We start from the raw sequence: 15055 nt of genomic DNA, 5'->3' as shown, positions 1-15055 counted from the left end.
GCAGTGTCCCGTGAGAGTAACTCTACCGCTGAGCTAACACTGATGTGAATGCATGTGGCGTTGTACATTATATTATTGAGGTGGATGCGCCAGAACTGCAGCTGATAGAATGTGCGCTGTAGCACAATACTACGATATTTCTTCAAAAGCAGATCGTGGAGACTTTTAATCGTCCACGATCAAAAATGGTCATATCGCACACCCATAACTACCAAGTACAATCAATCTCACACACACAAGCAAGCACAACGAAATCACTTCACACTATTAAGCGGCTGTGTTATGAACATGCAAAACTGTATCGCACGTGTGCTACAGTGGTAAATTTATTCATCGCACAGACCAGTTTTTTCGTAGCACGTGCGACATATATGTCGCACTGTACAGCCCTGTGTTGTATTGATTTCTTGTCTTAAGACGTTATCCCAATGTCCAGTGTATCTAACATACAAGCTTCCTGCAAATTGAAGCGATTAAACCGAAGGGTGTTAAGTAGATGTTAAGTAGTTAACTGTCCAAACAATAGTTAGATTTTTTCACTCCCAGTATTTGAAGTAGTGAAATATGTGCTCCGGAACCAAATGATGGAGCTAGTGTTTTCCACGGACAACGTACCTGATGTAAACATCCGGTGTCCACTACGTCAGAGACGCCAACATGGCGAGCAGGAGAAGTAATGCGAAGACCGGGGAACATTCTGACAAATATTCTGTTCTGCTGCCAACCTACAACGAGAGAGAAAACCTCCCATTGATTGTGTGGTTGCTGGCGAAGTACTTTGGCGAGAGGTAAGTGTGTTGTTATATACAGTTAATGGGCGAGAACCTTAATACAACCGACTGTTGAAGTCCTAATGATGAGCTGTCAGTTACATCAGACTAATGAGTCTCTAAGATGAACTTAAATATTTAGTTTTAAGAAGAGCGTTCTTACTCAAATGGCCATGTTTTAATGCAGTGGATACAACTACGAGATCATAGTGATTGATGATGGCAGTCCAGACGGAACGCTGCAGATCGCCGAGCAGCTGCAGAAGATCTACGGCGCTGACAAGATTGTGAGTTGTGCATTATAATAGACACATGACTGACAGCTTGTCGAAAGAAATCATGAAAATCTGGCATCTCTCTTCTTCTTAGCTCCTGAGACCGCGAGCAAAAAAACTGGGATTAGGTAAATTGGTTCACATTTCTTAATACTTCTTCGAGCTAAGTTATAGGAATAGCGTGACTGACGTTCATGTCATTCCAGGAACGGCTTACATCCACGGCATTAAACACGCGTCAGGAAACTTCGTTATCATTATGGATGCAGATCTCTCACATCATGTAAGTACTCTTCCATTGTATACTGTTTTGTACCTCCTTGAGTAAATACTGGTATTCATGTTTCCCACGACCCTGGAAATACTGAAAATAGTTGCATATACATTTATTGGATATAGAATACAAGTACAACAACATGCTAACAAGGCTTGCTGAGAATCATCATATTGAGAATCATTATTTTGAGTCGGTTCTTTTCAATGAATCTATGGAAGCTTATTTCTGCCACACAAGAAAAAAATCTTGTTTTGGTAAACTATAATTATGAGATTAAAAGTCATAATTATAACAGAGGAAAAAGAGAATGAGAGAAAAAAAAAAAGAGTCAAGATCAGATCAGTCATTATGAGATAAGTCAAAACTATGAGATACTAAGTCATATGACTTATGATTATGATAATTTAGATTTTCTAATTCCTTTTTATTTCATAATTATGTTTTAGCTTATGTTTAATTTATAATTGTCTTTTTATGTTTTATTTTATTATATATATATATATATATATATATATAGTCTGACATACTCCTTAGCGAATAGTAAGTTAATTTTAAGAACCACTGGAAATGTCATGAAAATCGATGTGTTAAAAAAAAGTGTTGGATAGCTTCAAGCATGTTTACTCACAGATTTTTTTAGGAATTTAATTTGATCCTGCTTTCACTAAATGAAACATTCAGGAGCATTTGTGTACATTAAGTGTTTTATTCTTCTCCCTCACAGCCAAAGTTTATCGCACAGTTCATTGAGTAAGTCATTTTCTTTCAATTGCCTTATGCCTCTGCTGTTAAAAGACATTTTATCTGCTCATTGTATTGTATTGTGTAGTGTAGTTTTGCTATAATAGCATTATCATGTGCACTTGTATAACAGCCACTTTTGTGATATTATTTTTTTTTGTTCAGAAAACAGAAAGAAGGTGGATATGACCTGGTGTCTGGAACAAGGTACAGAGGAGACGGTGGTGTATATGGATGGGATCTGCGCCGGAAACTGATCAGGTGTGTGACTGGAAGCTACATTTTATAATAATATCCAACTATATAGAAATATTAGAAATTTGAGACTGCATCTGTTACTGCCAAATGCATAGGTCAGGTATCATTTTTCATGTATAATTGATTTTATGGCACAAAATTACTTTTTTGTAATGATTGTTTCCTTTTAGTCGAGGTGCAAACTTTGTAACACAAGTGCTGCTCAGACCAGGAGCATCTGATCTCACGGGGAGTTTTAGGTAAGGGTATGTTAATAAATTAATCATTGTTTTGTTTTGTTTTTATACCATGGTTTTTATATTACAATATTGTATTATTGTCTCCTATCTTGTGTTCTACGTTTCAGGCTCTATAAGAAAGAGGTTCTTGAAAAATTAGTAGAGCAGTGTGTGTCAAAAGGCTATGTGTTCCAGATGGAGATGATTGTCCGTGCTAGACAACTGGGCTATACTGTTGGAGAGGTCAGCACGCATCTCTCATTCCACATTTCTTATAAATCTTGTTAATATTTTAATAAATAAAATTAGGGCTGGCAAGTGATTAAAATTTTTAATCTAATTAATTACATGATGTGGCGATTAAATTTGGCTGAGAAATTACTCCCAAAAGATCATTTAAAGTCATTGTTGTGTAAAGCATCAAACAGACATTACAAAAAGTAGCTTCAGCAAGAAATATTTTGTTTGATAAAATTGATTACATATACTCTTTTGGACCATGAGGGTGAGTAAATGATGACACAATTGTCATTTTTGGGTGGGTGAACTATACCTTTAATAATTTATTTTATTAATTGTATTATTATTACTAAGGAAATATGAAATTATTTATTTAACAAAATGATACTCTAAATAATAAACTAAAACTTCCAGTAGGTGGTGGTAAATGTCTTAATGATTAAGTCATCGAGTCATTTATTCATTCATTTGATTCGTTCAAATGGCTGATTCATTCAGGAGTGAAGTAAATGGTTCTTTATGAATGGTCCATTGAATCATTAGGCTTGTTCGACTTGAAGCGGATCATCACATCAAAGTATCGCGAGAGCTATAGAGAGAGTTATATTAATTAATCTAATTAACGCTTTAAATTACCAGCCCTAAATAAAATTTAGTTTAGATTAGGGCTGCATGATAAATCGCATGCGATATTTAACGCGCATCTTGTCAGAAAGCCGGTTCTGTAATCAGCGGTGAATTTCCATCACGTGCGTGCTTTCACATTGAGCAGCATTAACTACACAGAGCCGTTGTTCACAGACTAGCTGCGCAAAACCACGTTCATATTCGCGCGATTTTTTGCGCAGCTCGTCTGTGAACAACGGCTCTGTGTAGTTAATGCTGCTCCATGTGAAAGCCCGCAGGTGATGGTGATTTACTGCTGATTACAGAATGGCTTTACTGACCAGATGCGCGTTAAATATCGCATGCGATTTATCGTGCAGCCCTAGTTTAGATTATACATTTACATAATAAGACTGTGAATTGTATTGCTGTATTATACTGAACTTTATTTAATACATGCATTCATTTATAAATTCAAGTTAAGTATTTTTAAATCTATTTAATGTTTTTATGATTATCTGAAAGTGGTCTTGTCTGTCTATTACGCAGGTTCCTATTTCATTTGTGGACCGTGTTTATGGGGAGTCCAAATTGGGTGGAAATGAAATTGTCTCCTTCCTGAAAGGATTGCTCACTCTTTTTGCCACTACATGACATTTGACCTCATTTGGTTGTGTTTAGTTTTGTGATATATGGTCAGCACTTATCACTGCAGTCGAACTGGAATTCATGCTTTCCAAGTAACAAGTTCATTACAATTGTCCCATATCAGTTATTTGTCCCATATCAGGTTACAGTAGTGTTTGGATTGCTTGGATTTACCACTTTCCATCTTCCATTTAGTTTGGTTAATTACTAGACTATATGTTGAAATGTACATTAAAATGTTTTTAAAAATCTACATTTTAATAAAAAGGACCAAATTGACAGATTTTTTTTAATAACAAAAAACTCTTAAAAAATAAAGGGGGTTCCAAAGGGGGATTTCATAACCATAGCATAGAACCATTCTTGGTTCCCCAAAGAACCTTTAGTGAAGTTCTCAAAAAAAAATTCTTGTTTTTTTAGTGTGATGAACATTTTAATAATGTAAGGAACCTTTTTTCACTATAAAGAACCTTTCCTGCAATGGAAAGTAGTGCCATTTTAGGTAGAGGTAGTGCCTAAACACGCTAATGTATGTAAATTGACCTTTTTAACAGCCTGAGAACCATTTTTGGCTATAGAGATTTATGCTTTGCAATAAACATTTAATGTTGCAGATCATTTGGGTTATGCAATGTATTTGGACATTTTCATTTGGATGTGTGTTATTTATAAAATACTTTGGACTTGCATTAAAACTGATGAAGTTATATATGCACTTAATTTCACACATCAGTGTCAGAAGAAAACAACAGCCTACATCCTAAGAGCTACTGCCGTCAATCTCTTGAGTGTCTACCCTGTCTTGTTGGCATATCCAAAAGGAAATATTTTCTTCTCTCTCTGGGTGTTACGTCCCAACTGACACCCAAACTAGTGTAATGCAAGGAACTGCTTGGGCGAGTTAGATGCAGCCAACACCAAGGGGGGAATAACTCCAGAGCTCAAGGGCCAGAGGGTGGGGGAATCACCATAGCTCACAGTCTGCAACCCCAGCACTTCACATGCAGAAGTAGTCCCGGTGAGTTGCGCATGAGCGCGGTACAGCGCCACCACCCGATGCTGGCTGAGTACTGAGGCACTGTATACATCCGACTCTCTGCGGGGGTAGATACCAGATGCAGAATTGACGCATACGCCTCTATCCAATCAAGTTTCAGCCAATGGCGCCCCCTATGGGTTCATTCCATGTAACTGCACCCAGGGGCTGTTTACACCAATTTCGGAAGCATGTAATAAAACATTTTATGCGCGCACAGATACACTTGTGCATTCCAGGTAAGCTTACATGGGGGTAAATATTGGATTGGTGGTCGTCTGACACCTCTCACCACATAATCCCCCACCCACCGCCTCTCCGTCGGCACAATGCTTTTTTTATGCTAATCAAACGCACATGTCACTTCCGCCACTTTTCACACGCCATTTTGGATAGTATAGGTACTGGACCGGGTCGTATTGTTTAAGTGGATGGCGGATTACGTTAATTGCTGTCAATTACACCGTCATCGTGCGTCTTCTGGACTGTGCATCATCGCAAACGCAGCACTCGCTCGGCGGTTCGCGCTCCTTCTCCCTCCGGGACCCCCGTAGACCGGCACAGACTCTGCTAGATGAGTTGCAGCAGCTCATTCCCGGCAGACAGACAGCTCTGGGTCGGCCCGTGACAGGAGTCGAGCTCCCTCTTTCGGCGGTGTGTGTCCGCCTGGGAAGCGGAGGACGAGGCGCTCGGTTCGGGGTGCGGGAAAGTGACATTAAGCGCTGCAGCTAGCGGAGCGCGGGCCAGGTAACGTTCAACTCGCTCCCCGTTGTGCGTTTGGGGAACGAAACCGAATGAGTATTAACTAAGACACCTGCTAACTTATTAATAATAACTGGAGGAAATCTGAAAGGACTTAACCAGACTCTCAAGTGGCAAACCTAGCTAATTGTTTGTCATACAGTTGTTAAACAGTTCTCTCAGGTCGTGAATTAAAAATAAAGTTTTTATTGATGTGTTCTTACCGTTGAAAGTGTAACTGAGGGTTTTATCATTCACACAGACCCTAAATCCGACCACTCACTCCAGCCCGCGGTTATATCTCCGTTTGCTTTGACAAACGAACTCGTCACAAAAAGCTCGCGCTGCAACGAATCAATCGTTAAAGGGACAGTTCACCAAAGATAAAACCAATTATGTCATCGTTTATTCGCCCTCGCGTTGTTCTAAGCCTGTATGACTTTTTAATATAAGCTAAAGGAAATGTTAATCAGAATGACAGCCTCAGTCAGTTTTATTGTTTGGAAAAAAGATGCACTGAAAGTGAATGGTGACTGAGGCTGTCATTCTGTCTGACATCTTTTGTTTTTCACAGATAAAAGAAAGTCGTGTATGGAGAAGTATTAGGTTGAATAAGTGATTTTAGTCTTTTTTTTTTGTTTGGTTTTTTTTGTTTGTTATTGGTCAATTTAATTTACGAATCAGTGGAGCGCGTGCAGTTTTACTAATAAGGAACCAAAGTTGGCGCTTGTAGGATTTGATCGCGTTTGACATGTCAACAAACCAAACAGACCAATGTGTGACTGGTCTTGGTCACTAATTGGTCAGTTGTTTTCCTCGTCAGTGTGTTGTCATACTCGTGTACTTGCCTGCTCGATTTTGCTCTATATTTGTAATAATTGTTCTTTGAATGGCAAGTTTGATATTTACTTTAGTATTTACCGTCCTTTGTAGTAACGTTATAGATGTCATTCAGCACAATGCAGTGCTTGAATTTTACATTTTGACAGCTTATGTTTATCATGCTGTGTGTGTGTGTGTGTGTGTGTTTAATATATGCAATGTTATTTTCGCAACTGTAGCTGTGGTGTTGGGCCTTTGATGAAAAGATGATGCTGAATGTATTTACCAGCAGTATGTTTTTCTCATTCGCACAGGGTCCATGTTTTTTGGATATGGACGGCCATGAGGCAGTTAATTAAAATGTGACAGATATTTAAATTTTCTGTTTGCGTATGTATGCAAACCAAGTCATCTGTATGCTAGGAGATCATCAGATAACCTCCACCCAGAGCAGACACTGCAGATATGTCTTTCCACGCACTGGCCTCTGCTGCTGCCTCACCAGGAGGCGCCATTCCAGGGCTGTAATGCAGAAGCCTGCACAAAAAAGGGAGCGGAAAAAGGGCAGGCAGAACAGGGAGAGGCTTATATAACATGGAGGAAGAGCTGTCCTCTAGCGCCATCTAGAAAGGATGGGAGAAAGTCAGTGAGGCGACGAGGAACGCCTAACCAAAGAGAGAGAGCCCCTATTCAGTGCCGAAGTGAAACTACTGCTCTTTGTTCAAGCAGGGTGTACCGTATGATGCTTGTGTTTGGTGACGCCAAGAGCTGATGCAGGTTTTCCATGAAGGCCGCTCCGATAGGTACATGACCTTTGACCTTAGTTGAACTTTGACCTCATTTTTGCGGGCTGATGTGGGATCGGCCTAATTTAGCGTTGCAGTTGTACATGTTTGGCTCTTCATGTACAATATTCGTTAGAGCACAAATCTGCAATGCTGGTACTGTAGAATGTTGGCCACAGATTCATTGGATGCGTTTGTGTTTTTCGGTTGTGCAATCATATTTTGAAATGGTGCCATCCCATAGACATCATGTGCTGAAGCACTTGTACTTGGTGCTTGGAAAGATTTTGATTTTGCTTTGGTATTACATGTAAAATAGATTTAATATATATTCTATTGAGATGCAGAAAATTGTTAGAGTAAAGATGCACCAGAAGTGACAGTAGATTTCTGTTTCAAGTAAATGATGCTCTTTTGAACTTTGTTCATCAAAGAATCCTGAAAAATAAAGCATAAAATGAAGCATGGCTGTTTTTGGAATAATAATAATAATAATAATAATAATAATAATAATAAATGTTTTTAAAAAATCTTTAAAATGTTAATAATAAAAAAAAACTACCAAATTAGCATATTAAAATAATTTTTGAAGGATCATGTGACACTGAAGACGGGATTAATGGTGCTGAAATTCAGCTTTGGCATCACAGCAATAAATTAATTTTAAAACATATTAAAATAGAAAACAGTTATTTTTAAAATTACTGTTTTTACTGTATTTTCGATCACATAAATGCAGCTTTGGTGAGCATAAGAAACTTCCTTCTGAAACATTAAAAACATTTGTCAGACCCCAAACTTTTGAATGGTGGTTTATTTAAATTTAATTAAAGTGAATTATCTCATAATTAAGAAAAAAAAATTAATGCATTCAGTTCCTTTTTAACAAAACATGTAAGGTTGTGTCAGTTTGTTTGGATCAATTATAGACTACCACATATGCCTATACTTCAGACAGGTTGATTTCTTTAATCTTCACCTCATACATTGACTCTCCTTATTCTCATTGACATTCTCATTTGTAGAAGTACCTTTGATGATGATTGCATACCACCATACAAAGGCCGCAAATTAGTTTCCTGTTGTGAAACGACTATTTGGAATTTAATTCATAAATACATTTGTTGGTTGTGGCTTTTGATTTAGAAATAAAAGTTGGAAAACACTATTGTAAAATAAGAAAAGTGATATTGCATGGTGTCAAAGGTAAGTTGGCTTTTTGCTGTCTGTGTTTAGTATGCAGCTCATTTTCCCAGGCTGTGATGAGAAAGATGCTCTCTGACTCATTTGTTTTGCTTTAGACCTTTTCCTCTCCTAGTGACCGTTTCTCTGACATGAGCTTGTGTTTATGATTTAGATTAAGGTGCATTTAAACAGTCAAATTGATAGTGTCACAGTGAGATATATTTTAATATACTATTCATGTGTTATTCATGTTCTCTAAAGTCATTCAAACAATACAAAATGTGTATTATTCATTCATGATGGCAATAATGTGATGAATTTATTTTCAGGTGGCAGAATGTTTCAACTCCCAGTGAACAACCTCAGCAGTCTAAGGAAAGCTAGGAAGAATGTGAAAAACGTGCTGGGTGACATTGGCTTGGAGTTTTGCAGGGAGCACATTGGTGTAAGTAAATTTCTCTAATTAAAATGTCTCCATAGGCAATGAAGTACATGCTCACTATCATGGACCATCTGAGTCCCCTTAAGACAGCTCCAAATGGTTTAGTGTTTTTTATGTTACCATTAGCTCTGTAGCTGTAAAATCTGTGAAATCAGCTTGTTGATATGCTTTTACCATTCATCTTCTAACCTTGAGTCTCAACAGTATTTTTTTGCCAACACATATGATGCAGTTTCTTTAGATTATGAAGTAGGACCATGTGAACTTTTGGTGTTTGAGATTGCCAGAAATAAAGCCGCCTCCCTTGTTTTTGATAAATCCACTACTTTAGTTGCCTGACAAAATTACTACATCTGCCACAAGTTCCGTTTATTCCAATATTCTAAAACAACACCACAAAGGAAAATCTGTGTGAAGGTGAAATATTTGTAATTATTATAATAAAAGGCTGTATTTTATGATTTGTGTCTGATAAAGTGATTTATACTTGATTTATAATGCACATTTTGGCCATTACATTTCCTAAAAACCATGCCTAGTATCTAGTTGCTTGCTTATGAACTATAAGAAAGAGTTATTTTATTAACATCTCTGATTCAAACCTCAAATAGCAGAGTTAGGAAGTTTAGAATTTATTTCTGCTAATCAGTTTGTGTGAACTGATTGATTCAGTCAGTGCAAAGCAGTTCATTAGTTTTACCAGTCTTTATTCGTTTTACACTAAAGTACATGTGCAAAGCATTTGAAAAATTTCTTCTACAAAGACTTTTTATATGTATTCTTTTTCCCCTCCAGGACTATAAGGACTTTGTTCCCAATGAGTTCTACATTAAGAACACCACATGGGACGATGTGTGCATGTGGAATCCCTCAATGACCAAATCACAAGTGAGTTATAACTTAAATCTTAATAAAGGAAAGGGGAAGCATTTTCTATTAATCTTTTGTCTATTTTTTTTTTTTAAACCCATCTCCGTTTTTTTCTTTGCCCATTTGTCCTCTGTCTTTTCAGGAGTACCGCTCAAAGCCGTTCTGTTGTTCAGGATGTACATTCTCCTCCAAGTTTTTCTCCGCCTACAAGAGTCACTTTCGTAATGTGCACAGCGAGGACTTTGAAAACCGCATTCTCCTTAACTGCCCCTATTGCACTTACAATGGGAACAAAAAGACTTTGGAGACACACATCAGACTGTTTCATATGCCCAACAATGTCGTGCGCCAGAATGTTGGAGGACTTCAGGGGGCAGGGGTTGGCTTGAAGGATGGTGCTCGTCTGGATAAGACACGTGACAATATAGAGCAAGCAGTGTACTACTGCAAGAAATGCACTTACAGGGACCCGCTATATAATGTGGTGCGAAAGCATATCTACCGGGAACATTTCCAGCATGTAGCAGCACCGTACTTAGTGAGGCCTGGTGAGAAGACAACACCAGCCAATGGGACAACTGCAGGCTCTGGAACAGGAAGCAGTGCTGATTCTGGTGGTACCAACAGTACGAGCACAGCCATCCACTGCAAACGGTGCCTCTTTGTACCTCGTACCTATGAAGCCCTTGTGCAGCATGTCATTGAGGACCATGAGCGCATTGGTTATCAAGTTACTGCTATGATTGGACACACCAATGTTGTGGTACCTCGGGCGAAGCCTGTGATTATGGTGTCCACTAAAGCTCAGGGTGATAAGGGCATCATTGGTGTAATGCCAAAGGGTACAGTAGTGACTGGAGTACGGCCTTTATCCGCTCAGCAGCTGAGTCATATTGTTATTCCTAAAGGGAGTTTGAACTCAAGTGGGCTCCTGTCAGGTGTTCACCTGAAGCAGGGGGCATTTGGTCTGAAGCCTGGGACTACACAATCCTTGATCATTGGGGGACAACAGGTGCAGCTTTCAGTCCCACAGCAGTCTCAAACAAGCAAACCGCAGCTTTCTGCTAGTCTTCGTAGTTCAGTTTCTGGATCATCATCCACTTCCATCTTAAAGATCCCTCAGCTGAACTCTCGAGTTCAGGCAGCAGCTACTACGGTGTCATCTGTTACTTCCAAGAAGGGCAACTCTGTCATCGGCACGTCGTACACTCAAAAATGGAAGATCTGCACCATCTGCAATGAGCTCTTTCCAGAAAATGTGTATAGTTCGCATTTTGAAAAGGAACACAAAGCGGAGAAGGTACCGGCGGTGGCCAACTACATCATGAAAATTCACAACTTCACTAGTAAATGCTTATACTGTAACCGCTACCTACCTAGCGACACGCTTCTTAACCACATGTTGATACATGGCTTATCTTGCCCGCACTGCAAGGCCACTTTCAATGATGTGGAAAAAATGGTGACTCATATGCGAGGGGTGCATCCCAATGAATCTGTTGGGCCACGGACAGAATCCCCACTTACATTTGACCTCACGCTTCAACAGGGAAATCCCAAGAATGTCCAGCTGATCGTCACCACATATAACATGCGGGATGCCCCAGAAGAATCAGTGGCATTTCATGCCCAAAACAACGCATTACCACCATCATTGCAGGGGAACAAACCGGTTATGCCACCAGTCCCAAAGATACCCCCAGATGCCTCAGACACCATACCGGCTAAGGCTACACCGCAAGCGGCTGTACCTTATAAGAAGGATGTAGGCAAAACACTTTGTCCTCTCTGCTTTTCAATTCTTAAGGGACCTATTTCAGATTCTCTAGCTCACCATTTGCGTGACCGCCATCAAGTTATACAAACGGTTCATCCTGTGGAGAAGAAGTTGACATACAAATGCATCCATTGCCTTGGCGTCTACACTAGTAACATGACGGCTTCCACGATCACTTTGCATCTCGTGCACTGCCGCGGTGTCAGCAAAACTCAGAATGGCCGACCTGCTCCATCCGCAAGAGTTGCACAGGCCCAGGGGGCTGGTCTCAAACGGGCAGGTTTAGCAAACTTCGACCAAACTGAGCCAAAGAGACGGAAATCTGCAACCGATGACCAGACTGGGCATAGCCCACCACTTTCAACTGACAAACAAGATGAACCTGTAGTCTTTGCCTTGGAACCGAAGGGTTACGAGAATGAATCCTACGAGACACGAAAAGCTTTCCTCACTCAGTACTTCAACAGGCAGCCCTACCCCACTCGTCGAGAGGTGGAGAAGCTTGCGTCCAGTCTCTGGCTTTGGAAATCTGACATTGCGAGCCACTTCTCAAATCGAAGGCGGAGATGTATGCTGAATTGTGAGACCTTAAACACTCGGGTCCTGCTGGGATTTAAAATGGAAGACATTATAGATTTGCAACATCCCATGAACTTTGAGTCAAAGTGCTATTTCAAGAACCATAACCGTGAACATAAAAGACGAACTACTAGATATCGGATAGGCCGATCTGCCAATGCCATTCGATTTCAGCAAAAAGCTACAACCAATGGTGACCTGCAGCAGAAGCATGGGACGCTAGCAAGGGTTTCCACCAAAGCCTCACTCTACTCTAATGGTCAAAAGGCCATCATAGGGAGCAACTGCAATGATTCAATGAAGAGCACCTTAAAACCTGGAGCACTTGTCAATTCTGAACCAATTGCTGTGGACTCTGACAGTGATAATGAGGAGAATGTGCAGACTGCACAGTCACTTAGTAGGGTGGAACCAGAGACAAATGATCAAGTGGATGGGAGTGACTCTGACATCAGGGAGGACGCCCACAGTGAAAACGGTTATGGGTCAAAAGACTTGTTAAACGAAACAAAACAGCAAAAGGGAGAGTGCCAGTCAGGTATCACAAACAAGCTTGAACAATCAGAGGCCCAGTTAACCAAGCAACAGGTCTGATTTCTGGACAGGGTTAATAAAATGCACATGCATACTTTTGCGTTATGTTTGACGTACACCAACAATGCTGCCTCATTGAACTTCTAGACCTTGGTTACAGACAGTAGCTATAAGGTTCTGCTTTTCCCTCAACTCCTAAAGCCATTTGAGAAAGGCAAAAAAAGTCATATTTTACATTTTGAAATATGAAGATGAATGCAAATTTTGATTGTGAAGCTGGGGTCAACTTTTCCTCAGGATAGGGAAAGAAAAAGCTCAACATTTACCAAACAATACATGATTTGCCTTCAGTTTATTATTCTTTAACATACCCAGAAACATAATTGTTCAGCCGTTATTGTGGCAAATGGAGTGTTTATTAGAGCCAACAGGTATTGTTGAATTTCATGTTATCACATAGTATCGGTAGTGTATATTTGTACAGTCTTTTAGATGTGTCTTAGGAGATGTGTAGGTGTACTCACTGATGAAAAAAAGATTTGCTATACTTTTTGTGCTCACGCTTAATGGTCATATGTTCTATACTTTGGTTCACATAGACAATGGATGTGGCTTCGGTGGCTGTTTTTCCTGTTTACTTTTATTAACAAAAGTATAGCATTTTGCTAAAAATATATCAAAGTATAAATAATGCAAAATAAAAGAACATAATCTCTTGCTTTTGTTTTGCCTGTTTATAACTGAAGCATCTTTTTTTATAAATATGTATTTACCATCCTGTAACTTGTTTTGCTTCCAGAGCAGCTTTTCATACATCCACATCTGCCCTAACGTAAGAGTATATGGCAGTTAAATTGACCACTGTAGCATTGTGCTAGTAGATTAGCCTGTGTTTGGTTCAGCCTCCGCTGACTTTTCTTTTTCAACAGTTACACACTTTTTCTCCTCCAGCTGGGCTTCAGTTGTCACCTGGGGTCCAGAATGAGCATCTATTCATTCTTTCAACTTTCTGTATGTTTAAATTTGTGACCTCCAGTTTATCTTGTTTGTTGGTTTTTTCTTTGTCACTGCAAACATTTCTGAACAATAAAGTGCTGTATTGTCCTTCTCACAATGTTTCTAACCCTGGCCAGTCTGTATTTTCTTTGTCTTTTTTTTTTACCTACGGCCTTCCAGTTTTGGTCTGCTGCAAGCTACATGTTTCAGGGCTGACATGTTTTTCTTTACTTTTGTGGACTGATATTGTAAAGTATGGTGTATAATATACAAAAAATATAATATTTTATAATTTAAGCAATGGTGTTCCCAAAACACTTCATAATGCATTTCTGATCTTGCCATCTTAGTTTGCCTGGCCACTGAAATTGTTAATGTGTAATATTTTCAGTTAATAAGGGAGCTGCCAATTTTCTTTATTTGAACTTGAGATTTTTCTGGACAAAAAGTAATGTATACATAATGAAGATTTAATTAAATCGTTTAGGCTGCATGCAGTAAATCAGTTTCACTTATAGCTTTTTGTTTACAGGTTTTTAAAATTAAAATGATTCGCAACCCATTTCACCGCTGTAATATAACATCTCTGAGTAAAATGGGATATTTATTCACTGGATTGTTAAAAAGGGTCTCTAAATGACAAGTGGAAAGAGGTGATTTTGAGAGATTTGTTGTTGAAAAACAAAAGAGGCTTCTACTTTTAGGTAAGACAAGAGGACTGAGATTGTCCTCAACCCAATGAAATCAACCCAGATTGATTGAAATGTATATGCCATTCACGCTAAAGAAAAGTTTTTGCACTCTATACCATGAATTGTGTCAATTGTGACCCTGAGGTCAATCTACTCATGTCTTTAAAAGAGAATAAGAGGGATTTCAAAATGGAGGGATGATATGAGAGTGCATGGTCGCTCTCAAAGAATGACTTCTTTCCTGCTATGCAAGTCTGAGGGAAAGAGAGCAGCATGTGTGCTCCAGTTATTGGGTGTGGGAGGGTTGGGGACTGAGGGACAGAGGCTGAAAGGAGACGTACTGTATCAGGCTGGCTGATGGAGGCATGTCCACAGAGCAGTACCAAAATGGGGGAGGGGAACGTGAGAATGTCTGTGGGAAAACTCTATAGTGCCCCCTGCAGCCAAAGAGGAGCTCTGCCACTTCTGATGGAGAATCCTGACTTCAGCTAATACTGAATCACTGCTGCGCATGCACATGTTTGTTCAGTTGAAATCTGATGTTTCTTTCGATCTATTCTGTG

General features: G+C 39.4%; 2 protein-coding genes across 3 annotated transcripts; both read left to right on the top strand.

The window, feature by feature from the left end:
• Positions 1-582: 582 nt before the first annotated feature.
• On the top strand, positions 583-4429 carry LOC107737709 (dolichol-phosphate mannosyltransferase subunit 1-like). The gene is made up of 9 exons (XM_016549299.1): positions 583-788; positions 958-1057; positions 1140-1173; positions 1252-1328; positions 2047-2072; positions 2229-2324; positions 2492-2560; positions 2668-2782; positions 3935-4429. Exons 1-9 carry the CDS (start codon positions 658-660, stop codon positions 4037-4039), a joined length of 753 nt encoding a protein of 250 aa, XP_016404785.1. The 5' UTR covers positions 583-657; the 3' UTR covers positions 4040-4429.
• A 1018-nt stretch (positions 4430-5447) lies between these two features.
• LOC107737587 (activity-dependent neuroprotector homeobox protein-like) lies at positions 5448-14005 on the top strand. 2 transcript variants are annotated; one of them, XM_016549138.1, is made up of 5 exons: positions 5448-5816; positions 7362-7435; positions 8932-9047; positions 9840-9932; positions 10057-14005. In XM_016549138.1, exons 2-5 carry the CDS (start codon positions 7417-7419, stop codon positions 12862-12864), a joined length of 3036 nt encoding a protein of 1011 aa, XP_016404624.1. In that variant the 5' UTR covers positions 5448-5816; positions 7362-7416; the 3' UTR covers positions 12865-14005. The 2 variants fall into 2 exon arrangements, with proteins under 2 accessions (XP_016404624.1, XP_016404625.1); XM_016549139.1 differs by lacking the exon at positions 7362-7435 and having other exon boundaries at positions 10057-14004.
• The last annotated feature ends 1050 nt before the right edge of the window (positions 14006-15055 follow it).

This window comes from Sinocyclocheilus rhinocerous, unplaced genomic scaffold (assembly GCF_001515625.1).
Source record: "Sinocyclocheilus rhinocerous isolate Xijiao unplaced genomic scaffold, SAMN03320098_v1.1 scaffold72, whole genome shotgun sequence".
Classification (NCBI taxonomy): Eukaryota; Metazoa; Chordata; class Actinopteri; order Cypriniformes; family Cyprinidae; genus Sinocyclocheilus; species Sinocyclocheilus rhinocerous.
The sequence above is the reverse complement of the archived record's forward strand: the minus strand, read 5'-3'. Positions and strand labels throughout refer to the sequence as shown.